At 39.8% G+C, this 27,344-nt stretch overlaps 1 protein-coding gene and 1 long non-coding RNA gene across 4 annotated transcripts in view; one reads left to right on the top strand and one right to left on the bottom strand.

The window, feature by feature from the left end:
- The window catches only part of LOC310849354, a 561,267-nt gene that overhangs the window by 388,802 nt on the left and 145,121 nt on the right, over window positions 1–27,344 (top strand). The window lies entirely within an intron of this gene.
- Window positions 1–27,344, bottom strand: part of TRAPPC9 (trafficking protein particle complex subunit 9) — a 278,332-nt gene that overhangs the window by 181,170 nt on the left and 69,818 nt on the right. For all 3 annotated transcript variants that reach the window (XR_014566776.1, XM_083749026.1, XM_083749027.1), the window contains 2 exons: window positions 19,489–19,631; window positions 14,610–14,720 (listed from right to left, as the gene is read on the bottom strand). Coding sequence is in view for 2 of the 3 variants with exons in the window: in XM_083749026.1 (XP_083605152.1) it covers window positions 14,610–14,720; window positions 19,489–19,631 (254 nt within the window). In the remaining variant the exon portion in view is untranslated. The remainder of the gene's footprint in view (window positions 1–14,609; window positions 14,721–19,488; window positions 19,632–27,344) is intronic.

The raw sequence follows: 27,344 nt of genomic DNA, 5'->3' as shown, positions 1-27,344 counted from the left end.
TTAAAGACTCCCTTTTTACTCTGGTTTTAGTGCTACTATGTTATATTGGGTTTTTTTAAAAAGATTAGGATTAGCTTTAAGAACTAGTGCTATATAAACAAAATTTATACGGTTTTATTGAGTTTTAAAACTGTATTGATTTACTCAATGTAAGCTGCTGTGTGAAACTTGTGCTTAAAAGGCAAACTAAAAATATATCTGTAAAAATTAATATTGTGATATTTTAGTGATCTGCACAAATATAGGACCTATTCAGTATAAGTGATAAATCACCAATTAACCTGTTCCAACCTTCTACTGAAAACTGAACGTATGTACAGAGCAGCTATTCTCCCAGTTGCTGATTTTCCAAGCACCTGACAGAAATTCTATCTCTATGGGAGATTTCTTTCCACACTGCAGATTTCAAACTCTGTTCTCTTGTACTCTCAAAAACATCATGCACTCTGATGATGCAATATAACAGCAACGTTAATAGGCAACAGCATGAATCTAGCCATCTTGATTTCTAATTTTTTTATATATCCAAAATTGACTGCTTGGTAAAAAATAAGAAGCATGGGGTTCAGCCAGATGCAATCGAAGCATTTTATATGCTGCATATAATCATTTATTTTATCTGACAGGTGATGTCTTCAGTGTTGGATGTGGAGCGTGTAATTAGAACAGTGTTCTGAACATACTTGCTATGAGATACCTGAAGTGCCTTATATTCATGTTAATCTAGCATCTACAGTCCAAATGAAAGAAGTCAAGTTGGTCTTGAACCTATTTCAAGATGGAGTATTATAACCTGTCTAGCAGCCAACCAAATCAGGTAGTAGGAATCAAAATTTTAAGAGCCTTTAGTCCGTTTGGTAATTTACATGTAAAGGTTATTTTTATCTGTCATCTGTAACACTGCCCTGAAAGCCTGAAAGGGCAGGATAGACAGAATTAAATAAAATAACATAACATAACCAGTATTTTTGCTTCAGCAGAAATGAAAGATGAAATAAATAATACCCTGGCTAAAAAAGGAAATGTTTCTGTGGATAGTGGGTGTAAATTCTGCACCTTCATAGCTCTATTTAAAGCACATAAACACAGACATGACCAATTAAAAGGGGAATGCTCACAGTAACTGTTTGTTGGAGATAAAATTTTATGAACAACTAGCCAAAAGGAAAAGGAAAAAGAATATTAGGAAATTGTTTCCTAATTGTATGATGATTTTATATAAATACGTTTGTGTGTTAAATGCTTCCCCATGCCAACATTTTGTTCCATATTTTGAGATGCATTTAATGGACTTTAGGGATGTCTGTTGAGTCATTTTACTGTTCTGTTCACTGGTTAAGATATAATAACAATAATAAAATTTTGGATAAGCATGTTTCTTTATAGTGTTAATTCCAGATATTTCCACAATGAGCACTGCAGAAAAAGCCTTGAAGAAAGCTAGCTGACATCCACAAGCTAGAAAAGCACGGAATACCTAGTGCACAAATGGAATTCTCGCACTGATTATACTGTTTCTGTATCAAAATCAGAAATAGGCACAGCTTCATTCTCATTTTGATTCACAGTTTCTCGGGCAAAAAGGAGAGTTTGCTCACACTGTAAAACTGAAGAGCAAGGGTGTGTAGGGGGAGAATACGATGACCTCTACAATATTCTCCACAGATCTGTGCATTAGTCATCAGAGTTAAAGCTTTGCCTCTGGAGACCTGAAATCAGCTTCATGTTGCTTGGAGGGGATTAAAAGAATGAATCGCCAAGGAATTCAATAGTGATGACTCAGAACACATATTTTCATTATGGAAATTTCAGTTACAGGTCACTCTATCTTTCCATGCAGCCAAAGTGAGCTGGAAAGAAAAGAAAATGTGAATACAGAGACATAGTCGGATCAAGTAAACTATTGCTGTGTATTATGCTTCTTGGAAGGGTCTATTGCTTTATTCTGTTCATGTGCCTGAATTGATTCCTAAGGATAAAAACTGGATAAAGTGAGCTTTTCAAAATGTGGATATGACCTCCGCCAAGGTGATAAGAGTGTTTTTTATAGCTATTATGCTGCTAATTTATTTTTTTCCTCCTCTCAGTTGCCTGCTCCATGCAGAAACACACCAACAGTAGGACAAGTCTTTTCTTTGTCTATTATGATATAGACAGCATGTCAGGGAGATGGGCTGTAGATTAGCCCTCTCTACTTAGGTTACCTCTCTGCATTTAGAAAGAAATCAGAACCCAGTCAAAATTCAATGTAGTTCGCAAGATTCTGGAACTCCATGCTGGAGGAGACCAGGTGAAGCCCTAGTGTGCATGCAAATATCTAAATGTGCAGCTGAGGGCATTGGGGAAATATCCCCTAGGAATGCTAAGAAACGATCAGGCAGTGTTTTGGTCAGTGAAAATGCATCAGCAGAAAAAGCTGCTCAACTTTTCCACTAAAGATAGCCTTTCAAGAACTGAACTTTTATTTCAGGAAAAAAGCACTTGTCTGGTATCAAAATGTCTAAACTGATGCAAGACCGAAAAGGGAGGAATCCTATGGCAAAGATCTTCCAGGGTTAAGAACGAAGGATGCAGCTGATCTTTGGCTGAGCCAGAAAGTCCCCACACCTGGCTCAGTCAAAGATATGGTGGACTAACTTGCTCATCCTGGCTCAGCTGAAACTGGCTGAACTTACGCCAGCTTTTGGTATATAGCATTGCTCCCTACATTGGCTAAGCTCAGAACATATATATCTAAACAATTAAACTCCCAAGAGGTGGTCATATAATTTAAAGTGCTTGAAAACCTGTGCATCCAGCCAACTTCCAGAACCAAATCCTATGCACAAGAAGTTGCCATAAAGAAAGTGGGTGTAAATTAAGCCAGCGGATGCTGCTGTTCTGGCCGACAGAAAACAACCCCTTAAAATAGTGTTCTATGCCAGGTTGCTGGGAACCAAACTGAATGGGCTTAGGATCCAGCCTAACTCCTCCCTCTCTGGTTCTGCCCCCATCATGCTCCTGAAATGCCCCTTTTGCAGGGAGGGGGGCACTTACACTGGCCTTGGATCAAGTTACACCAGCATATCTTTGGATGAGCAGGCTTGGGGACTTAACACTGGCTGAGAGTAGCTGAGCCAGAAATCAGCTGGCTGAATCCGAGATCCACTGCACTCTAAGCTGCTCGTCCTATGGTTCTTCTTGCCATAGGTGTGCCTTCTTTTTCTCTCTCATCTCTAATTTATTGACACTGGAAACCTGTAGGAGTGGGGAAAGGCTGAAAACGGCATGGGAGATAAACAGAACAAGTAACATATCTGCCTTGCTGTCTTGGTGGAAATTAATAGAGATGATGTAACCTCCTAAGGGGACATGGGTGGCGCTGTGGGTTAAGCCACAGAGCATAGGACTTGCTGATCAGAAGGTCGGCGGTTCAAATCCCTGTGACAGGGTGAGCTCCCGTTGCTCGGCCACGACTGGACCTAATGGTCAGGGGTCCCTTTACCTTTTAACCTCCGAAGACCATCAGAGATACTTAAATAAATAGACAGGAATTTTACAGGAGTGAATGCTATGTTCAAAGGGCTCTTCCACATGCGGTGGACTTCTCTGGCTGTTAAAATATTCCGGGTACAGGAATTTGGCAATGTCAGTGATAAAGTGCAACCACTGATGGAGCCTACCAATCCATTATTAGCCAGGCTATGAAATTTCAAAGCCCCTGATCAGGATTAATTTATCCCCAAAATTACCATATTGTTTTTACTACCAGCAACTTGGATTGGAAGAGTCAGATATTGTAAACCCCCTTCAGTTTCTAGGATTTGGCAAACAGCAGAAAAGTACAGCATACTTATGTGGGAATGTTAAGGATAGCAGGAAAGGATATACTGAATAAGTATTATCCTTCCTTCACTCATGCTAATGAGTGATGTAACAGAGCAAATTTCCCTCAATGGAAGCTAGTATGCAGATTCATTTGAATCGCTTAGTTAAGATTATTTCCTTGTGTCCCCTTTTGATCCCTCTTAAAAGAATAAAGACAAAAGAGTCTTTCTGAGTAAAGTTTACTCGCATTTCAGTTCACAATTTGATCCCTGAAAGGCAGGCTTTACTTGGTAGTTACATAAAGAAACTGTGAGTTTGTCTCATATGGAGATTGAACTCATGTGCTGCTGGCTGAGAACTAGCAGACAGAAAAATTAATTAACAAAATGGCTGCAGGAGAGCAGCATGGCAGCAAGCGATAGAACAACAGTAGTATCAAGACAGCAAGAATCAAGACGAGCTGAGAAATGGCTGCATAACCTGGTTCTTTTATGGAGTCAGCCAGAGCCATGCCCATCTCCCAGATCACATGCAGGGGGAGGAGATCCAGAATAGTGGAACAGGAAGTTACACTGACTTGATGTCCGCCTGCCTGTGCCCACTCTAGGGAAATAAGGAATGTTGCATTTGACTGCACCAATGGATTACATCCCACAAGTTATTCAGGTATTGTAGCCGTGTTGGTCTGTCATAATAAATAACAATGATGAAAGATTTTTAAAAAAAAATATTGAAAGATGTTCTAGTAGCATCTTAAAGACCAACTAAGTATAAGCTTTCTAGGTATGAGCTTTCGTGTGTATACTTAGTTGGTCTTTAGGATGCTACTGAAACATCTTTCAATATTCTTTTTTTAAATCTTTCATCATTTTATCTTTCATCATTGTTATTTATCCCACAACTTAGACATTCTGAAATGACAGCAGTTGAATGGACAGGCAGATTTTTATGGCAGCAATAATACTGTGGTGATCTCCTATTACCATGCGGCTGCTTATTATTTTCACTGTTTATTACTCCTTAAATTTCTTCTTTTAGGGAAAAATTACCCCAAGACAGTGGACATAATTTTGTATAAAACAGTCCTCAAGCAGGTGTTTTTACCATCTTTATTGTTGGCTCAGAGGATTGTTATTATTATTATTACTACTACTATTATTGTTAATTCATAAACTTTCTTTATTGCCCTTCATCCGAAGATCACAGGGTGGTTTAAATATAAAAACCCAAAATACATACCATAATAACAACAAAAATAATAGCCCCAACTATTATTATTTCAAACCCACTGGCCCAAGAACCATAAATGTTCTATATCTAGTAAAACACAGTGGGGTCAGCTAGTACTAAATCAACTAAAAATCTAACGATGGCAACAAAACATTTTGATTTGCAATTAAATCTGCCATTCTGCTATTAATATGTAGAACTTTTGTTAGGGTTTTTAAATAGTAACATGGGGGGGGGTGTAAATCCCAATTAGCAGCATTTCCCGCAATAACCTTTCTCAGAATAAATCTTGTGTGTAAGGCTGAGATAGTTACTATAGCAACTGAAGGCAATTTCAAGCCACCATTAATGAGAAATGCAGTATCTGTTACAGAAGATTCTGCTGGTAGCCTGACACAATGTAAAGAATTAGTTACTGGCCCCTTCTACTCCAAAAGCAGCATAAAACTGCCGTACAAAAATGTTTAACATCTTCATTGTTGTTTCACACTCTGCCTAACGCCAAGCGATCCTGGATCACTGCAAAAAGTGCCATGTTAAATCTTTAAGGTATGGATGGATGGTAGGCAATATTTTTCAGAACTCAACCATACTTTACATCATATAATTAACATATAGGTCATTAAGAACTTGGGCAAAACGCAACACGTTTTGTGAATATAGCCAGGGCACTTTGCAAGACAGACCCTCCAAATTATATTCTCCAATCTGAAAAACCCCAAACTATAAAGTTAAAGCGAGGGGCGATTATGCGGCACTCACAAAGGCCCCCATTGTTGGCCCCAGATTTAATTTTTTCTAAAAATAAATCTCTAGAAAGGTATGAAGTGTAAGCAATTTCTATGAAATGGTTGCTTGTATCTTTCAGCATCTTAAAAAGCAGAGACATCACCTTGCCAACAAAGGTCCGTTTAGTTAAAGCTATGGTTTTCCCAGTAGTGACGTACAGAAGTGAGAGCTGGACCATAAAGAAGGCTGATCGCCAAAGAATTGATGCTTTTGAATTATGGTGCTGGAGGAGACTCTTGAGAGTCCCATGGACTGCAAGAAGATCCAACCTCTCCATTCTGAAGGAAATCAGCCCTGAGTGCTCACTGGAAGGACAGATCCTGAAGCTGAGGCTCCACTACTTTGGCCACCTCATGAGAAGACTCCCTGGAAAAGACCCTGATGTTGGGAAAGAATGAGGGCACAAGGAGAAGGGGATGACATAGGATGAGGTGGTTGGACAGTGTTCTCGAAGCTACCAGCATGAGTTTGACCAAACTGTGGGAGGCAGTGGAAGACAGGAGTGCCTGGCGTGCTCTGGTCCATGGGGTCACGAAGAGTCAGACACGACTAAACGACTAAACAACAACAACATCTTTCAATGTTTTTAGCCAATGAGTGATGTCAGAGCTATGATTGACAAGTCAGCTATTTCCCCCTTGCCTCTAGTGAATTCTGCCTTATTTTCTAGTTGAAATGTATCCTACTGAAAATCAAGATCATTTAGCTTAGGGGAGATGATTATTTTATGGGAAGGAGTAAACCCTGAAAGGTGCACAAATCAGAAACGATTTTCCATAATTCGATCATCCCTCTGCCTCAACATCAACTAATACCTTTGATGAGCTGCATGGGCATACTGGTGCTATATATAGAAAAGTTGAGCCTACTGTTGCAAATGATAAATTAATATAGTACTGCCATTCACACTGCTGGCTGACATATATTTCAATCTGCAGATAAATGAGAAAGAAAAACTGTAGTTATGCAGAAGGAGAACAAGTCATTCAGTAAGAATACAGATGACCTCGCAAGCTGTGCCCACTGTAGTGCAGAATTATAGGTATTTCTCAAGGAAACAAGCCAGCACCATATTCTTACACTCTCTGATGATGTTCAGTGATAGATTCTACAAATCCTCCTAGATTTCCAAAAGCCAACACAATCTTAAATTGCCAAAGAAAAGAGCATTTTCAAAGGCATTTAAAGACTTCAAACAAAACAGAGCAGCAAGGTACAGTTAATGGTAGGTTTTGCTAACTATCCAAACATTATTTTTATTGTGATAAACGATACAGGCAAGTCAGACAGTCTGCCACGAATAGTTGCTTCAGTTTCATAAATCTTTAACTGTCTCATTTGGAGGGGAAAGCAAGAGTATTGCTTGATTTTTTAAAAGCAATTAAATGTTATCTTATACCAGGGGCTGGAATTTTGTGGCCCTCCATATCAACACCTACCATTTTTGACCATTGAGCATTATGTCTGGGGCTGATGGGAGTTGGAGTTCAACAACATTTGGAGGGGTCACATGAAAACCCATTCCTGTACCAAACAGTTGGTTCATTAAAAAGTTATCCAATGTTCCTGCACAATCCATTTATTTATTTATTTATTCATTTCTTTTCTGAATCATCCTTCTTCCCAAAGAAGCCCAGTGTGATGTAAAACAAAGAACAGAACAATGAAGTACATCCCATAAATAAAACACGAGATAACAAAAACAGCAATAAAATATCAAAGCAAAAGCACAAAAACTACCTGCAGCTGTTAAGTTTTAGAACAAGTATTATAACAAATTAATTTATAAAAACCTGGCCAAAGAAAAATATATTCTGCTGAAATCTAAATGTAAAAAAAACACCTTGGTGTTCCTTCCAACTCTACATTTCTATGATTCCATGATTCTATAAATCATGTTTCAAAGAGAAGGACATTCTGGATTCAGGTTGTCACCACAAAGAAGGCCCTTTTGCAAGTTCTTATACAATGAATTCTCATGGGGACTACTAGGAGAGTCCCTATTCTGCTGATATTAAGACTTCCTCCCTTTCTTTTCAATAGCCAAGGCAATTTCCACAAAACGTCTTTGTTGTCATTAATGAGACACATTTGCAAATACCTAGAAATGGTAAATCTGTGGTATGTACACACACACATATAATATCCCACCACCAGACCGGCAGTTTCCCACATGGTCAGCATGTCTTAGAAAAGATACAAAACTTACACACCTGTAACACAAAGCAACTCTGTTCAAGAAAAGCACACACAAACAGCACTAGCTAAAAACAGAAATACCCATCAATTTTTAGCAAGCACTAACTAGAAAGACCATACACCTGCCAAAATTAAACAGCCAAGGAAATCGAACTCCACCTCAGAGGAAAGACTATTCTATAGCATTGTGGCTATTGCTATCCAAGTCCCTCTGATCATATCTCTTTCAATAAATGAATATGAAACAGGGTATACTGTACTTTGCAAAAAGCAATTGGTGTGGAGGCTAATACAATAAATGTTCTCCACAGTATTTGAGCTAAATTATTACATGCCCCATTAAGAGGAAGATACTACTTGCTAAAAAACAATACACTTACTGTATAAATAAAATTTCATGCAATTTTAATGAAAGTACCTTCATTATGGGTAGTACTGAAATGGATTTCATTTCATTAAACTATTTACATACCGCTTCATTACGACAGACTCAAAGTGATATACAATTAACTCAGTAGAAAAAGAAAAACGGGGGGAAACAACCTATAAATTCAGAACTCAGATAAAATGCCTGCTGAAATAATAATTTTAAAAGTATTTAGCATGTACTGGAATTTCCACAGGGAAGGAGTTTGTTGGACCTCAACTGGAAGGGAGTCCTATAAAATGTACACTGAACTGCAAATTACCACGACACTTTGCATTTATTTTTCCTCCGCTTAATGAGTACTTTAAAACATACTCTTCCACATGCACACCTGAAAGATTTCAAAAGATGAGTACCGGTAGATTAAATACACCACTAAGTGATTTTTGTTAGGCTCCTCCTAAGAATCTATTTAAGAAGAAGTTTCCATTATAAAACTTAATGAGAAAACCTGGGCAAATACTGACATGCGAAAAAGATCGTTAGTGCTTCAGGAAAAAAAGAGAAATAAAAGAATGCAATGCTATTTAAAAATGGAGATGGGGCATTAATAAGTCACACAAAGGTATTCTGGATTACCAGATATTAGCCTTAGATAAGCTCCATTTCTAGCAACACAAGACAGGTATATCAGAGAGAACAATTACAGCTATTAGAAAAAGACCTCTCTTCCTGTCACAGTACTATTCAAATATTCAAATTATGAGCCTATCAGAGCACTTAATATTCATCAGAGATGAGACAGACTTTCTCTTGTGTGCCCTAAAATTACATTCTTTGTGCTAAAAGAAAGTAAGCTCAAGATGGAGTGTGCTTGGAGTTTCAATTTTTATGGCTAATAGTTTCTTTTTGAAATTCTCCCACCTCACACCCCGCCGGCAGCCCAGTAACTCTTATATCGGCTCTACAAAAGATCTAGATGGCTTCTTCATTGGGGTATTGTAGTATGTGCTGGCTTAATACAACAAACATCTATTTGGTCTCAAAGGACTCACAGCAATAAAAAAATACAGTCACTATGGTCAGAAAAGCTGAAAAAGAGTCACAGAAATTCTTCAGGAAGTATCCTAAGTTTCCATTTAGCACTGACTACTCCCGTCACCGTGTTTAAGAAATAATGTACCAAAGCTTTTAAGACCTTAACACACATCTGCATGCTAAAGTAAATTAGGTAAAGGCTCAGCTGAGAGACTCTTGTCCATGATTGTTCATGGGAGGACTGCCAAAGTAGATGAAGCCAATTGTACCAGATACATGTGCTAGGCAACAAAAATGGTCAAACAAACATCTGGTTGGCCACTGTGAGAACAGAATGCTGGACTAGATGGGCCACTGGCCTGATCCAGCAGAATGTTCTTACTTAAGACTAGTTTGTAGCCCAAAAAAATAGTGCAGAAAAATGATAACACAGATTAATGTTTGGGACTTGGTATACGGCTGCTTCCTACCAAAGCAATTGTCCTAGACACTGAATAATAATAATAATAATAATAATAATAATAATAATAATAGCCCTACTATGCAAGTTCAGGCTTAAGAGAATTGTTACGATGGATAATTAAGTCCACAGTTCATATCGCTTAACAAGGATAATCAACACCATTGGGACTTTAGTCTTGGGAAGTGGCCTTGGGCCAGTCACTATCTCTCATTTTACCCAACTTCTCAAAGTTGTTGTGAACAAAAATTGGGGGTGGTGACTACTGTGTACCTTGAGAACCTTGGAGGAAAAAAGGGAGGATATAGATCTAATAAAGAAGGAAAGAATAGACAAAGTGCCACCATACATGCCTTTCATATAGTCGATTCCAGGTTCAGTTCTCATTATCTGCAATTAAAAAGCATCTTAGCAAGCTGAAATATAGGAAGCAGTCACATACCGAGTCAGAGCACTGGGCCATTTGGTTCAGTATTGTCTACACCAAGCTTCCTCAACCTCGGCCCTCCAGATGTTTCAAGACTACAATACCCATCATCCCTCATCCCTAACCACTGGACCTGCTAGCTAGGGATCATACGAGTTGTAGGCCAAAAACATCTGGAGGGCCAAGGTTGAAGAAGCCTGGTCTACACACTAGCAGCAGCTCTCCAGCGTTCTGCTACTGAGCTACAGCGCTTCCCCCAAGACCCCTGCTTGCCACCAGTTGGAGAAAACAGTACTGAATCAAATGTCTGACTGTGTAAGACAGTTTTATATGTTCATTAGGCTTTCGTTCCAAAAGCAGACCTCGTTGCCGTAATCAAAACCTGCTTTTTGAAGATAGGCAGGTAAGAACGAAAAGTCAAACCAAACTCATGATGGGTGCAAAGAAAAAATTACACGAGACTCGGGATTCTACTTCATACCAAGAGACAAAATAAGACCTGTAAAGAAGTTGGCCGGAATGTAATATATGATTCAAAACTTGACTTCAAGGTTAAAATAAGAAAGTGATAAACTGAAGAATCTCCTACACAAAAACAGGTCTGCCAATATGGTGGTTTTAAGTCTCTTTTATTTTGCAGAATACAACCAGAGTATTTTTTGCCTAAAGTGGCATATGATCTGCATTATAGGTGGAGGGGTCTTCTGAAGGAGACTCGTGTTTACAAACAGAAGGTCAGATGTTAAAGTACCTATTTCAAGAAATCCTCGGGACATTAAATGAAGTGTTACTGATACGAGCACACAATCATTCTTCTTTTAGTAGTCACGCTAAAAATATAGGTGAAATGAGCCATATCTTCAGACATTAACAGTCCTACTCATATAAAATGAATTATACAGGAATTAAAGTCCCATATTTAATCCTCACCTGGGGAACATCATCACAAAAATGGTCTACAAACATGAAATTTTCATTGTCTCATTTATGATGTATATTGTGGACACTGGGAAGGTATAAACCCCAATAAAGTACAGATTGATATTTCTCTACTTGTTTTACTCAACGATATAATCTTAATTTGTTTGTCTGAGAAGTGTGAATAACAACCAGTACAAATGTCACTTCCAACCTGTTATCTATACCTTCCGGAAACAACCAACAACATTTTTGTTTCAACAAGCTTTTCCAGTAAGATGGAAGGGTCTCTGCCTTAAGGGTTCATTTTATTTTTAACCCTATGATGTTTATTTTTGCACCTGTACTTTTACTTATAAAACTATTCTTGTACTGTTTTTAAAATTATTTCAGCTGTTTTTAAAGGTATGTCTGTAAATCGCCTTGGGCAATTCAGAAGTTAAATAATAGCTATAAGCAACATTGAATAAAGGTAACAAAGCCTTGCAAAACTGGCGGGATTGCAGGATGTCCTGACCCTGAAGAGATCAGTTATATGAGGACAGCAAGTAGGCCTGACGTTACTATAGTTCCTCATTGCTTTACTTTGCCCAACAAGACCTATCTAGTTCAGCATCGGCCAGCCAGATAACTACTAAAGCTCATAAGCAGGGTATGAAAGCTACCTAATGTTTATTCACCGCACATGGTACTCAGGAAAATATTACCTCTAGGAAACCAGTTAATTGCTGCAATTCTAGAGAAGTCTTCACTCAATGCAACTTCAGAACACACTTTCTACAGGTGCAGAACCCTAAGTGGAGGCCTCCTAAGAATATCCCAATAACTGGGAAGAGTCATATGGAACCCACAAACATCTTCAAGAAGAATTCCTTCCAGTAGCACCTTAAAGACCAACTAAGTCAGTTCTTGGTATGAGCTTTCGTGTGCATGCACACTTCTTCAGATACACTGAAACAGAAGTTAGACTTCTGTTTCAGTGTATCTGAAGAAGTGTGCATGCACACGAAAGCTCATACCAAGAACTGACTTAGTTGGTCTTTAAGGTGCTACTGGAAGGAATTTTTTTTGTTTTGACTATGGCAGACCAACACGGCTACCTATCTGTAACTGAATCTTCAAGAAGGGCACTCGCATTGTCTTGCAAACTACAGAAATGATCTGAGCACCCCAAATGAATATTTCACACTGACACTTTGAAGATATTAACAAAAAGGTAGAAATGTCCCAACAGCAACCATGTTAATTTGGCCAGGTGAACCCAAGTTCATAAAAACTGGTCAGTTTCTATACCCAAGATTTCATGGGTAACCCAGTGGTGGGCATTTCAGTTAGGTTTTCCCCTCTTCGGCAACCTCATCCCCATCCCCTCCAAAAATCTTTTGAAAACTTTCTAAGCTACCCAAATTGGCAGACAAATATGGAGCTGCTGAATAGGGAAAAGATACTCAATACCCCCCACCACCACAAACAAATGAGTCACCTCATTTGAATTGTGTAATCCACTCTACTTCAGTGTTAAGATCCCAGCGCATCCCATTAACTGGAAATTTTCTATGGCATCTTAAAATGCCTTTTTAAAAAGAGGTAAGTGCTACACTTCAGTAAAGGGGGAAAAACTGACAGGCTGTTAAATCACACAAAAGTGCCATTTGATATGCCTGATGCTCTCCCACCACTGAAAAATACGCAAAGAATAATGTCCTTCTCAGAACTATGGAAAAGGTTATTGATGCTGCTCACGGTACATACATAAAGTCCCATCCTCTCCTAAATACTATCCTTCTCACTTTATACCATTTTTCAGAAAAATGTGCTCCTACTTGATCTCAACTTTTACATCACCACAAATTTTCTCAGAATAGAGGAGGTTTTTATACAAAAAAATCATTTTACAGAAGTGGAAGCAATTCAGGTAAAAGGGAAGCAAGCCATCAGCTTTAGGAGACTCGTTTTTCATATGGTTTCTTTATACTTGGAAATACATTTATTTTGTGTGGATCATGTTACAGCATCTGAGTATATAATGGGAAGTCAGACGATACAGCCTTTTTTTAATGAGTATCAAGTATAATGTCTTTTCCAGGTACTCTCTGAAATCTGTTTACCACACATTCATGAAACACTTGAGGTGCACCACAAAAGAAAAATGATAACACCGATCTACTGAGATCATCACTTTGATAAATCTCCACACTAATGAGTTAGTTCAAGACTATTCAATGCCAGACATTCTGTGTGTAGAATTTAAATGCTTAGGTGACACCTTCCACTTTGAATTACAAATTACTCTCATGAAACTTGATTTTAATGGTATGATGATCAAGAACTAAGCATAATAAATTACCAAAAGTAGGTCTACATGTACCGCTATTGATGACCACATATTATTTTATCATAAATAACTATTTTAATATTTTCACATCTGTAAATACAAACCAAGGCACTGCCAAGGTGGTAGTGACTAAACTCATAACTTTTTAAAATACCTGCCAAACCATATCAAAGCTACTCCAAAGTACAGAACTAAACATTCTTTTTGAGTAGAATTTGCTCGGCAAAACTGATGCTATCAAGATTACAAAGTGTGAAATCTTCAGTTCAGAAATCCAGCCATAATCTGAAAGAAAATCCATGACTTTATTGCTACTAGAAAAAGAGAGTAGTCAGGACCACATTGAAAACTAAATTGAACATCTTTTTTTGTTTCTGATATCTGAGACTTCTAAGCAAGCATTTGATTTAGATTGCCCGCACTTCAGAATGGCAGGAGTTGAATTATCACTTTGTGCCTCTGAGTACAAAATGGCCAGTGAAACTTGTACCATCAAGTATTCTCATATTCTGCTATATGCATATGCAAATTCATTATCTGACCACTATGATTTTTTTATATAGGTACCCAAGGGCTCCTATACTACCCTCCTTTCAAAATATTGATCAAAGTAATTGAATAAAGTTCTACTGTACAGTTGATAAAACAAAATTATGATTTAGGACAGTGATTTAGAGCTTTTGTACTGCACACACATTATTTAAAAAACAGCAACAGCCTCTATTTGAATAATAAGATTTTTTAAAAAGTTTATCCAAAATATAGTTGTTGTGAACACTGAAAAAAATGATGCAGAAAATATCTATTTCTTTCTGTTTCCCCACACGTCATCTATGTGTAAATTGTGCTAAGAAAACTTTCAAGTTAAGATGCCGCAAACTAGTCAATTATATTTACAGGGGATTACTTATTAATCACATGCACTGCTGAGCCTCTGAGCTTCTTGCATTCAAGGTGAGACAGAGATGTAGGCATACAGGAGGACTTGAAAGAAAGAAGGGGATGAAACTAAGAAGCTGTGTTTTGTCTCTGAACTTACCGCTGGCATTCCCCAGCATGCAAAACTAGATCTTCATTGTTCTTTGCACTAACTGTGAGCTCATGTTCTGTTGAGTTGAACACATCAAGGAGGAGGTGGCACTGGCGGGTACTATTTGAAGAGATTTAAACAAACAACATTGAGGTTTTAACAATCATCACAGAGTTACGATAACAGAAAAACATTAATCGTTGTTATTAAAGGAAAGGAACAGTCTGTGATCAAGTCAGTGTTCTTTTTCCATTGCAGCAAATCTCAGCACTTCTCAGAGCAGTGACTATTTAACATTTTAGCTATTGTGTCCCAGTCACTGTTCATATTCAAGTATCACAGTAAACTATGGTTTAATGAGATGTCAGCTTCCTTCTGGTATCAGGTGCTCTCTTCCTCCTCCCACAAAGCTGAGATGAGCATGGAGATGTTTGCTTTCAGTTTTAGTTAACTGTGTCTTCTTGTGTCATCTGTAAACTCAAACTGTGATTCAAGTTACCTATGGTTAGTTTAAAACAGCTCAAACTGATTTCTCTAGCTGGCTTGTTTAAACTAACCATAGTTAACACGAACTGCCATTTCTGGTGTGGGCAACATGGGAATCCACAATTAAAGGCATGGAAACCCATAGTTAAGGTGTCTGAACTCATCCTCTCAGCTATGCTGGAGGAGGAGTAGTATGCACAAACCAAAGGCAGTCACATTGCAGAGCACATTACAGTAATCCAACATTGATGAAACTAAGGCACTGTAGCCAGGATCAGGACTGGGTGCAGCCGGTATACTAGCCTAAATTGAGCAAAAGCATTGCTGGTCACTGCCACACCATGATGATCCATGATGTATCTAGGAGCACTGCCAAACTGCAAACCACGTTTCTCAAAGGGCGTACAACCTCATACAAAACAGGCTGAATCTCTACTCCAGTGATCTATTAGGGTGAGATAAAGGGCTGGATTGTCAGGATCCATTAAGGCAATTCTTATTTTGTTAAAATCACCCTATTGTACTAACAGTGAGAGTATCAGAGGGAAGAATGTACAATTTAAGAATGGATTTTAATCTGCTAGTGTTTGAGTTATGGTGCTGGAGGAGACTCTTGAGAGTCCCATGGACTGCAAGAAGATCAAACCTATCCATTCTGAAGGAAATCAGCCCTGAATGCTCACTTGAAGGACAGATCCTGAAGCTGAGGCTCCAGTACTTTGGCCACCTCATGAGAAGAGAAGACTCCCTGGAAAAGACCCTGAGGTTGGGAAAGATGGAGGGCACAAGGAGAAGGGGACGACAGAGGACGAGATGGTTGGACAGTGTTCTCAAAGCTACCAGCATGAGTTTGGCCAAACTGTGGGAGGCAGTGGAAGATAGGAGTGCCTGGTGTGCTCTGGTCCATGGGGTCATGAAGAGTTGAACATGACTAAACGACTAAACAATAACTGTAACTAGCTGATGGCCCTAAATCCAGATCATTAGGGCTACAGCATGGATGTATGATCTCATGCATTTGGTGTCAGGGTTATAAGTAACTGTGCTTGGATAATGAGTCACACAATGCCCTTAAACTTTATAATTCTCCATTTGCCTTAACCATACTTCTTCACTAGATGTGCATATCTGACACATTCTAGGCTTACTCAAGTCATTTTGAGAAAGCACCATTTTTTAAAGAATTAAAATCTATTACAGTGCTATCATAACTTGATAAAATCTTCAAGCATTGAAAAACATTTCATCAGCAAATGAATATATAAAGCATTCATCACGGGAAGAGAGAGGGGGGGGGAAACTAAATTCAATTGAGTAGAGGAGATGAGACAGGCAACTACTATTGCTTTATTCATTAGCAACGCTAAAATAGAAACTCATAAAATTTAACTGAACCAAGTGACAGACTGCTCCAGTTTGGAAAGAGGCAGATTTGTTGAATTTTTGGCATTAGGAGAAGAAGCTGAATTACGCCAAATTTCTCCCAACAGGCAAAAATGTTCTATTTCATAATGCATGAAACCAATAGAAGGTATATTATATCCATGCTGCATGACAAAAAAATAAACTGAGAAGCGGCTGTCTTCTGCTGTTAAGTTCTTCCACCGCTTTTCACGGGTGGAAGAGTCTAAGCCTGCTATGCTGTCATGGGATGGTCGTAAACACTGCAACTGCTGAAAGGAATGATTATGTTACAGAATGCTGGCTGTTTCTATGAAAAGGTCAATGGGTTTTTTTAGGGAAATATTCATGTGAGAACTAGAGAGTGGCTGTGTATTTTTTGCTAGAAATGAAATACAGGCAGACAGGAGAGTCGAGCATTCCTGGGAACTGGACTAGGGAGATGAGTTAAGAGTGGCTGGATGCATAACCTGACTGTCTTTCTACAGGCACTGCAGTCGTCTGCAAGGGATTTCCACATGGCAAGGTTGATGTTCCCAGCAATTAATGAGATATCCATATTGTGGCCTTGCCACTGTGCTGTGGAAGAGGAGTCTCCAGGCTCTGATGAAGACCAAGACTCAAGAAGGGTAAGCAGATACGAAACAGAGTGCCTAAAGTGTGGAGGTTATGTCCAATCACAAGGATCACATTGCAGAACTAGGGCTTGAACACAGTTAGATTACTTAGGAATATACAATTTTTGAAACTGTCCGCTGATTTGTGTTATGACTGACAGGAAAGGGAGGAACATAGGGAAATAATGGTCAGGATACATTAATGTGGACTACTGACAACTGCAATGTGGGAACATGACAGAAAGGCAATCATAGAATCTTAGAGTTGGAAGGGACGCAAGGGTCATCTAGTCCAACCCCCTGCAATTCAAGAATCTCAGCTAAAGTGTCCATGACAGATGGCCATCCAACCATATGCACCCAAGTTAAGAGATGGATTCCAAAGAAGAAGATGGATGAGTCCTTTCTAGCAGAGCCACTCCGAAACTGATGATATGATTACTTAATCTCTCCAATCTGCAATTATTATCTTTTTTTAAAAAGCCACTTTTGTATTATTTGTAAATTACTTTGAAAACAGATATGGAAAACCAGGGAGCAAATACTGTAAACAACTTTTTAAAAACTAGGCAAAAATCCATGAGTAGCTCATAACTTATACAAATATGTGATTTCAAGCAAAATTAATCACACTAGTTTAAAACAAATAAAACTTTGTTTCATAATTTGCAGTGCTCAAGTCTTACAATCAGCAGACACTGTGGATCATAAACTGAGAAACAAGCTTTTTTTTTAAATAACACCAGTTCACAGATGTGTGGACAGAGAGTCCCTATGTGTCAATGAAGTGTAGGAATGAGATGCAATTTGTATTAGTAGTGGGAAATTTGTAGAAGTGCAGGAACACTGTATTTCACCAAAACCACAAATAATGAGCACTATAAAAAGGAGTATTTAAATGCACATTCACATCAATACTTGTACAGTGACAACACAGTTTGTAAAAAATATGAAGGAACATAAAAGAATTCTGGCAATGTTGTTGTTGTTTAATTGTTTAGTCCTGTCCGACTCTTCGTGCAGGGGCTTGAATAACTCAGAGAAGCTATGAGCTATGCCGTGCAGGGCCACCCAAGACTGAAAGGTCATAGTGGAGAGTTTTGACTAAATGTGATCCACCTGGAGCAGGAACCAGCAAGCCACTCCAGTATCCCTGCCAAGGAAACTCCATGGACAATTCTGGCAATATCTCCACCTAAAGATTTATTCATCCATATTATTTCTGGACCTAGCTCAACAAAGTACTTAGGATGTTTCTTGACCTCTAACAAAACACAACATGGTTTTATATGGCTAATGCCATCATCCAAAGCAACAACGTACAGTTCTTCTAATAAACAGAGTGAGAGCTTTGTTTCATACTTTCACTGTGTTGCTGTTCATTTTCAAAAAGGTTGTCTCTCCGACACACTGTGAGCCTAGGTGTGCTGCTGAATGGAATCACAGTTTAGCTTATAACCTAAGGGTCATCTCCATTGCTGAAGCTCTGCTGGTGCAACAAACTTCTCTGCATGTTACAGAGTTTCTTCTTTCTCTTCTCTCCCTTCCAACTGCCACATCCTCAAAATCAGCTCCGGAGGGTTGGGAAGCATGTTTTTCTGGGTGCACAGTGGGGAATGGGAATGGAAGTCCTACTGCACTAGTGAATGCCTCACTAATGCAGTGCTGGGTACAACACTAAGTGAATTTCTACTGAACATTACCTATTAATCAAAAATATAATGCTGAAGTAGGCTCAATGAAAGCATTAACTTTCACTGAAATCCATTCTCAGCTATATTATGTAGCTTGTGTTATGATAAAAACAATACTATGTGACAAAATTATTAAGTACTTTAAGAGGAAATAATAATAATAATAATAATAATAATAATAATAATAATAATAATAATAATAATAATAATAATACTGATATAATAGAGAGAGCAAAATAACTAAAAGCTTGTTTAAAGCAAAGATTAATTGTAACATGAATAAAAGAGGAGAAATAGATAATTGTATTCTTTAAACTTTAACATGGTTTTAATGAAATTCGAAATTAACATGTAGGAAGGCAGTATACTGGCCAACTTTTAGGTCATTAGGGCAACTTCATTCAGATGCACTGGGTCACTTCTATGAAATTATAAGCACACTGGTTCAAAAAAGGAAACAAAATGTTTCATTTTTGCTGATTAGCTTTTAGCTGTGTACAGATACATGGGGCCCTTGAGAACACACAAGAGGAAACTATTTCTCAATTAATAGTAATCTACTTTGGTATATTACAGGAATAAGATTGCTGTCTCAATATTGCTGCTGCTACTACTACTATTATACTGATGTTATATAGAGAAATCCTTCCCCCTTCCCACACAAAAGTAAGCTTTTTAAAAATAACACACCTTGTTGCGGGCAGAGTACTAACACGTGTAAAGAAGACAGACGGCTCCACATCTACATGAAGTCCCAGAGACAAGTTCCTGTAATAGCCATCGACATGTCCTGGACCTCCTGAGTATTTGAAGTTCAAGATGGCTTCCAGCGTCTAAAAAAAACAAAGTAAAAAATTTAAATCTGCTTTTCCCCCCTATACAGTTGATTTCTATCACCTTTCCATTGCTGAGCACCAAGTATCACTTTGTGCTTCCACTAACAATACTATTCTGGCTACCTTGATGTAAATGCAACAGGGGCTTTAGGAAATATAACAGGATGATCTCAAAGATTACAGTCAGCCATGGTATATCATAACCATGGCTTAAAAGGGGGGGGGAGACCACCTATAAATGCAATTTAAAAACAAATTCACACAACCATATTTTAGGTAATGGGATTTACAATGAATGGATTTCATTTGGTAAATGAACAGGGACATGCAATTGTTTCATTATGCACCAAATTCGGAACTACTGGTGTCATTCCTGCACTTTACTGTACTTCCATTGCTTTAAGCACCTATGGTAAAGTGGGACATTGGCTTACAATAAAGTGGCACTGTTTCACCAGAGAGCTAAGGAAGAATAAGCCTGGATTCACAGACGATTAACTCTACCTTGAAATTTATGGGTATATCTGTTGTAACTTAGCTAACCTTATATCTGATTTCACACAGTCACACAATTTGTTTTTTTGCTTAATCACAATCAAATGATATGCAGCATGGCTAATCTTACATCACCACAACATAGAAACTGGACAACTTGTGCAACCATTAATGTTGTGTCTAGAAAATAATCACTAGGCAATACGTTCAAAAACAAAGAAAAACACCCTACAAACATTTCCAGATTAACAAAATGCTGAGTTAAAATCAGCAGTTTCAGAAAGCTGACATTTCTTAAGACAAACTTGTAGTATTGAAAATATTTTTATTTTATTTTTTTGCTGGTGACATAATATTTTGTAAAGTGTGGCAAAGTACAGATTTCACTCTTTTGTTCTATATCCCAAAACTGATGATGTCCTGCTGTTATGCAGGGCAACCAGTACAAAACCGATTGAATAGGAAAACTGAATTCCTTTGAAGTGTTTTCTTTTACATGGAAGAAAAAGAAAGTGAAATAATTGCAGAATCCTAGAAACAAAAACAAATGCTGAAGTTGATGTGTTTTTAATGAAACTCCTACATAAAAAACAGCTCCATTAGTGCTAGGCCTTTGGGCAAACATCTGGGGCTCCGCAGCACCATCCTCAGGGAGACCATCAAACTGTGTAGCTTGGCTTTCTTCTCCCCATCTCTTGACTGAGTCCAAAGTGTCCACTGATTTTCTCTCACTTAAAATCACCACTGAGTTTGAATTTCAAAAGCAGGGAAATGCAAAATTGAAACTGTGCCCCAGCAAACATATTTTAGCAGCGAATCTGCCTTGGTTACCAGGTGCCACTAGAAAAACACAGCTGAGACTAAAGTAGGAAGGGTATTTCACTATATGCTTGTTTCCCACTTCCATCTCAGCTCCCTGTTCAAACTGGCAGCCGGCAGCCCAGCTATGGGTGTTGCCAAGATCTGGTATTTCATTAAAACTGCGGCCAGAAGGCATGGCTATAATTTAAAAGTGCCAGGAGCAACCAGTGCCAAAAGGGAGACCCTGTGCAACCCAGAAGTAAGCCAGCCCAAAAACTTTGCATGTCAGGCAAACACATGGGGTTAAGATTGCCATGTTTGCCACTGAAAATCTAGCATTGCTTAAATCATTCCAAATATCATATTGGGGCTTTGAGGACTAGAGATGTCTCTGGGACATCTTGCCTTGAAGGCCAGCAGGTGTCATAGCACTATAACGACCTGCTGGTGTTTGGAATAGAAATCGAATTACTGGAAATGCATCAGAACGTCCTTTAGGTAATTTGACAGTGTTAAAGTACAGCTATTAGAGGCAGTTTTCCATACTCACTGTCTGAAGTTACTTGAATGCAAGATGCTTAGGAGTTCTCGTTTTGAAGTCAGGAATTATGCTATTTGAGTGATTTCATGCACCATTTTTGCATCTTCACAAAGGATTAGGAAAAAATATGCTAACAAGTAAGCATATATGGATGTTTGCTCAGCTTTCTTGCAATGGAAAATGCCTTGGCTACTTAAACAACAAAGAGTTCTGGGGCACCTTAAAATCTCACACATGTATTATGGCATAAGCTTTTGTGGACTAAGGTCTACTTCGCAAGAAGCTCCTAAACTGTCATCCATTTATCAACAGATTTATGAGCAGAAGGGCCTATTTTCAGGTCTTTCAATCATGTTGAGAGGCCTGAAGCAAAGCAGAGGAAAACCCTTTCAGGTGGAGAGAAAGAAAAACACTTGTTGGTCTCCAATATGTGCCTCAGCTCCTGGGTAGCAGAGATACTTCCTCTGTCTCTCTCAATGGGAGTTAGCAGCTCGCAGGTTCATTGTGGTTAAGCACCCACTGTGCCTCATTTCCAGTCCAAAGGTGAAGAGGTGAGTGAAGATGGGCTGCTGGACAGTGATGCTCATTAGCCTGTTTTGCTTTAGCAGCATTAGCCTGTTTAGCTTCTATGCAAGAGGAAGAAACGCCAATCACAGAAGCTGTACCAGGAAAGTAAAGCCATCTGTCCATAAGAACCCTCTTCTCTTCTCAATTATGCCACTTCCATCAAGCTTTATGGTAAGGTACAACCAGAGCGTTGTCCAAGTATCTGCCTGAAAGGGTGCATCTCACACACAAAAGAAATAAACTATAAATAAAAAGGAAAATTTGAAGGCAGTCACAATAATTGAGATACAATCGATGCCACAACTCTACTGCTTCTAGCCTGGCAAAGCTGATATGGGAGCCGAAGACAAAAATTCTGGTCTTCTGTAATTCCCGGAAATTAGAGAAATGGGAAATAAGGGGGCAAGAAATCCAGCAAGTAAAGATGCACAGATTTCTCATAATTTTATTCCAGAGCAACTCAGGTTGGTCAAACCATTGCACAAGTGCTATAAAACAGGCGAAGTGTACCTCCTCAGCAGTAGCTCGCTTTTATTTTCAGAAAGATAACCCACTTATACCAGCTGCTATTCAGATTTTTCAAGCTAATAGTGATATAGATAAGATACACTCAAGTTTATTGTGACATGTCCTGGGGCTCCCAAGTTCAAGCAAGTCTGAGACGATGTGTGCAGAACTAGGTATAAACACGATGGACTATTGAGTGTGAGCCAGCACTATAAAATCCTGGTTGCGCTGCTATTTTCGTTGTCAAACTTCGAGTCTGCTCTCTGACTTACTTGAGGACTCTTATAAATCCAGATGCTTCCAACTCTTACATAGCAAAATCAGATATATTGGTATTGACTTGGAACTCTTGTATAATTCAAGTGAGCAATATATTTATCTCAATATTCAAACCACATTAAGGAACACTGAAAACAAAACATTGAGTCAGCTATAAATAAAATTTGCTCTCCCAAATTCTATGGTTTTAATGCAACAAATAACAGGTTGACATATATCTCAAAATTAATAATTCCAGTCCAGTGCAGGCCCGATTGAACATTTCCCCCTCAGCTTTAGTCAAGGGCAGATATTTAAACAACCCCAGAAATGATAAACATTGTGCATGTTCTTTGAATGTGCTGGACATTGTAGAACATTTTCTTTTCTACTGTCCAGCTACATAAAGGTGTGCTATCCCCATTTTGGAGGCAGTCTAACATCACAGCACAATGAAATATCAGATTCTATCTGTCTGACATAAACCCAGAAGAAACTGCAAGGATGGCTGAGTTTTTGTCAATAGTATCTCTTAGAGTGGTGAATTGCACTATTTAGTGGGAAGAAATCCCAATGAAAATCCTTGTCGTTATATATTTTACATGGCTGTTTATTTGTATATATTTTAAATTTTTATATCTGGTGTTTTATGATGGCCTATACTTGTAATGCCTAATAAAGGTCTGGCAAAGTAAGAAGGAAAGATATGGGAGCAGAGAAACCATTCTTCTCAGTGTCATTCCTGCTAGAAGCCCTGTTGGTCAACCAAGAGAAGGTACTTTCTAAAATTAAGACTGTCGCAGCCTAGAACCACCAGAGAATGTCATTTGTTAAGCTCACTTTGGTCTCATTCCTGGTTTTTGAAGATACTTGTGGTACTTTTTTGTTTCCTGATCAGGTCCTTTAAGCTCCTCCAGAATTTGTATAACTATTGTTTATCAGCTCACTCATTTAGACACTCAAACTCAGGACGAAAGGGAGAAACACACTAAGAGGAAGGCACGCTTGGCAAACCCTCACCATGAACAACTCCCTCCCGGAAAGCTAGTATGTCCCCACTGTGGAAGGACATGTGGATCCAGAACTGGCCTCCACAGTCACTTACAGGCACATCGTTAAGACCGTGTTCACGGAATACATTCTTATTTGGCTACGAGTGATCGCCAAAGAAGAAGAGGAGAGTCACAACACTCTCTTATCCTCACATGTTCATGTTGAGCCTGGTATATGCTAGGTCAAACAGCTTTTTAAGTGAGCCAGCCCTCAGAGCCTGAAGAATCCCTGGGGCATGGCTCTAATAGCAAGATGCAGGCACACAGAAGTGAATGAGCTACTTTGTGCATCTAATGACCCTTCCCTTCCCTTCCAATTCTATGAATTTGTTGTCATAGAAGACAATGAATACAGCAAGAGACAACATTTGCTGACCCACACAGAGTTCTTTAAAAATGCGATTTTTTTAAAAAAGTGAATTACTTTAGTCTGGACATGGGGAAAGAGTAACAATGAATGGCTTAGCAGCTTTCTATGAGAAGTTGTTGGGGGCAGAATTCTGCATTTTTATACAGTATCTCTTATTCTCGAGGTACTTCAAGCTGTGTCACAAAGCAGTGGTCACCTGCAGCGAGGTAAATTTGCTGCAAAGTAACAATGATCTTACTGTGCAATGTCCATTAACCTTAATGCACCCTTCACAGCTAGCCCATTCATAGCACTTAAAATATATCTAAAATACACTGTAGAACCAATTTATAGAAACACGATTAATTTGATGAATGGCAGTTTCAGCTCACAACATGCACATAATCCCCACGAGTAAATGACTTTGGAGAAAACAGAGGAAAGATTATGTCCTTAATTTATAGAACCAGAACCTGAAGTGTACATGCAGGGATTATACTTATTTAAGCATCTTTTAGCATCCCCTTCATCATGTGACCCCATGGTTTGTTATAATGCAATCAAAACAAAAACAATTCCAGACAGTGAAGAGCTAAACAGAATTAAAGTTCCCATCTCTTGCAGGGGCTCAATTAGTGCCAGCGCCTTCTGTCAGGAGTTTGGGTGTAGCCTTCAACGTCTCCCTTTCTATGGAGGCGCAGGTTGCAACTGCGGCAAAGGTGGCATTTGTCCACCTCCACCATGCTAAGCAGCTGGTCCCTTACCTTTCTCTCCCCGATCTGGCCACAGTGATCCATGCAACAGTCACCTCCAGGCTTGATTATTCTAATTTGCTCTATGCAGGGCAGGGTTGCCCTTGAAGCTGACCCAGAAACTCCAGCAGGTGCAGAACGCTGCAGCGAGGCTCCTTACAAGGTCCTTGCCACGGGACCACATTCATCCAGTGCTACACCGGCTCCCAGTGAAGTAGAGTCAGGTTCAAAGTGCTGGTTTTAACCTTTAAAGCCCTATACGGCCTAGGACCCTTGTACATATGGGACCTCCTCTCCTGGTATGCCCTGCGGAGGACCTTACGGTCCACAAACAATAATACTTTGGATGTCCCAGGTCTCGACTGGCCTCGACCAGGGCCAGAGCCTTTTCAGCCCTGGCCCCAGTCTGGTGGAACGCTCTGTCGCAAGAGACCAGGGCCCTGCAGGATTTGACATCTTTCTGCAGGGCCTGCAAGATGGAGCTGTTCCGCCAAGCCTTTGGTCCGGGCCCAGTCTGACGCCTTTCCTTCTATGGGACCCTGTATGTAAGTGGCCTCCTTGGCTCTCTCTATCGGCCCATATGGAACCAGCACAAGTGGCCGGGCCTGGTGAACTTTTAATTCCTTACCCCTACAGTTATGATTCGTGGGTTCCTACTTAATTTTATTTTGATTTTAAATGTGATTCAAATTATATTTTTAATTTACTGTATATTTGGTGTTAGTTGCCTGAGCCCAGTCTCGGCCAGGGAGGGAGGGGTATAAATATTTTTTTTAATTTTATTATTATTATTATTATTATTATTATTATTATTATTATTATTATTAAAAGTTCAGTAAAAACAAAAACAAAAAAACAGAACTGCAGAACTGCAGAAATTGCCATGCGAACAGATCTTTAGCCTAATGCTGAAATGCCAAAAGAGTCAGCACCAGTCAGTTTTTTTGAGGGGGCATTCTGCAATTTGGTGCCACCACAAAGGACACTGGAGAAGGGCCTCTTCCAGATACCTGGGTTCCAAGATTTGGGTTCTAAGATGTTTAGGGCTTTACAGTGCAGCAGCAGCACCTTAAATTCAGCCAGGAAGCAAACCGTCAATGGAGATCCTTTGGGTTCCATGTTGTACAGTATGGTCTCTGCTAGCTGCCCTAGTCAATATTCTGACAGCTGTGTTCTGCACTGATGGCAGCTTCCAAACCATTTTCAACCACAGAAACCACATCACAGTAATCCAAACAGGAGGTTACCAAGGCATGTGTCACTGTGGCTTAGGTCACCTCTGTCCAGGAATGGCCATAGCTGGCAAACCAATTGGAACTTGCCTAAAGTACTCCATGCCACTGAACCCACTTTGGCCTCTAGCCACGCAACATTTACCAATAAAAATCTGCCAATGGAAGCATTTGCAAGTGTTGCTTGAGATGGGCAATTCAGAAAAAGAGATGTAGAGGGTTTTTCCTCAGAAGAGGGTCTTAATCTCCTGTGAAACTTCACCTGGCTTAATTGTACAGCTAAACCATGTTTTAGAGAGCCAGTGAGGTGGAGTACAGTGGTGCCCCGCAAGATGAACGCCTCGCAAAACGAAAAACTCGCAAGACGAAAGAGTTTTCCGTTTTTGAGTCGTTCCGCAAGACGAATTTCCCTATGGGCTTGCTTCGCAAGAAGAAAGCCCATAGGGAAATCTCCGGGGACCTCTTTTAAATGCTTGCGGTGGGGAGCAAAGCCTTTCGCCCCCCTCCGGCCTTCAGAAGAGGTCCAGGAAGGCCGGCGGGGGCCGAAAGGCTTTGCTCCCCACCGCAAGCATTTTAAAAGCGGTCCGGGATAGCAGGGAATTGCGCTGAACTTTCCCGCTATCCCGGACCGCTTTTAAAATGCTGGCCGTCGGGAGCAAAGACTTTTGCCCCCCACTGGCCTTCAGAAGAGGTCCTGGACCTCTTCTGAAGGCCGGCGGGGGGCAAAAGTCTTTGCTCCCCTCTGCCTGCCTTCCCGGGATAGCGGAGAAGCGCAGCGCATTTCTCCGCTATCCCGACGGCTTTTGAAGGCAGGCGGGGGGGAGCAAAGACTTTTGCCCACCGCCGGCCTTCAGAAGAGGCCCGCTGTCCCGGGCGATCTTAAAATGCTGGCGGGTGGCAGCGAAACCTTCGCTGCCGTCCCCCAGCATTTGAAAAGCCCCCTGCTCCACTGTCCCGGGGCGATCTTAAAATGCTGGCGGGCGGCAGCGAAGCCTTCGCTGTCCCGGGAAGGCAGGCGGGGGGAGCAAAGACTTTCGCCCCCCGCCTTCAAAAGCCGCCGGGACAGCAGAGACTTCTCTGCCGCCCGCCAGCATTTTAAAATCGCCTCCGCTGTCCCGGGGGCTTTTAAAATGCTGGCGGTCGGTAGCAAAGCCTT

The sequence above is a fragment of the Podarcis gaigeae genome (assembly GCF_964106915.1).
Source record: "Podarcis gaigeae genome assembly, chromosome: 7".
NCBI lineage: Eukaryota > Metazoa > Chordata > Lepidosauria > Squamata > Lacertidae > Podarcis > Podarcis gaigeae.
Note: the sequence above shows the minus strand (reverse complement) of the source record. Positions and strands in the feature narration are given on the sequence as shown.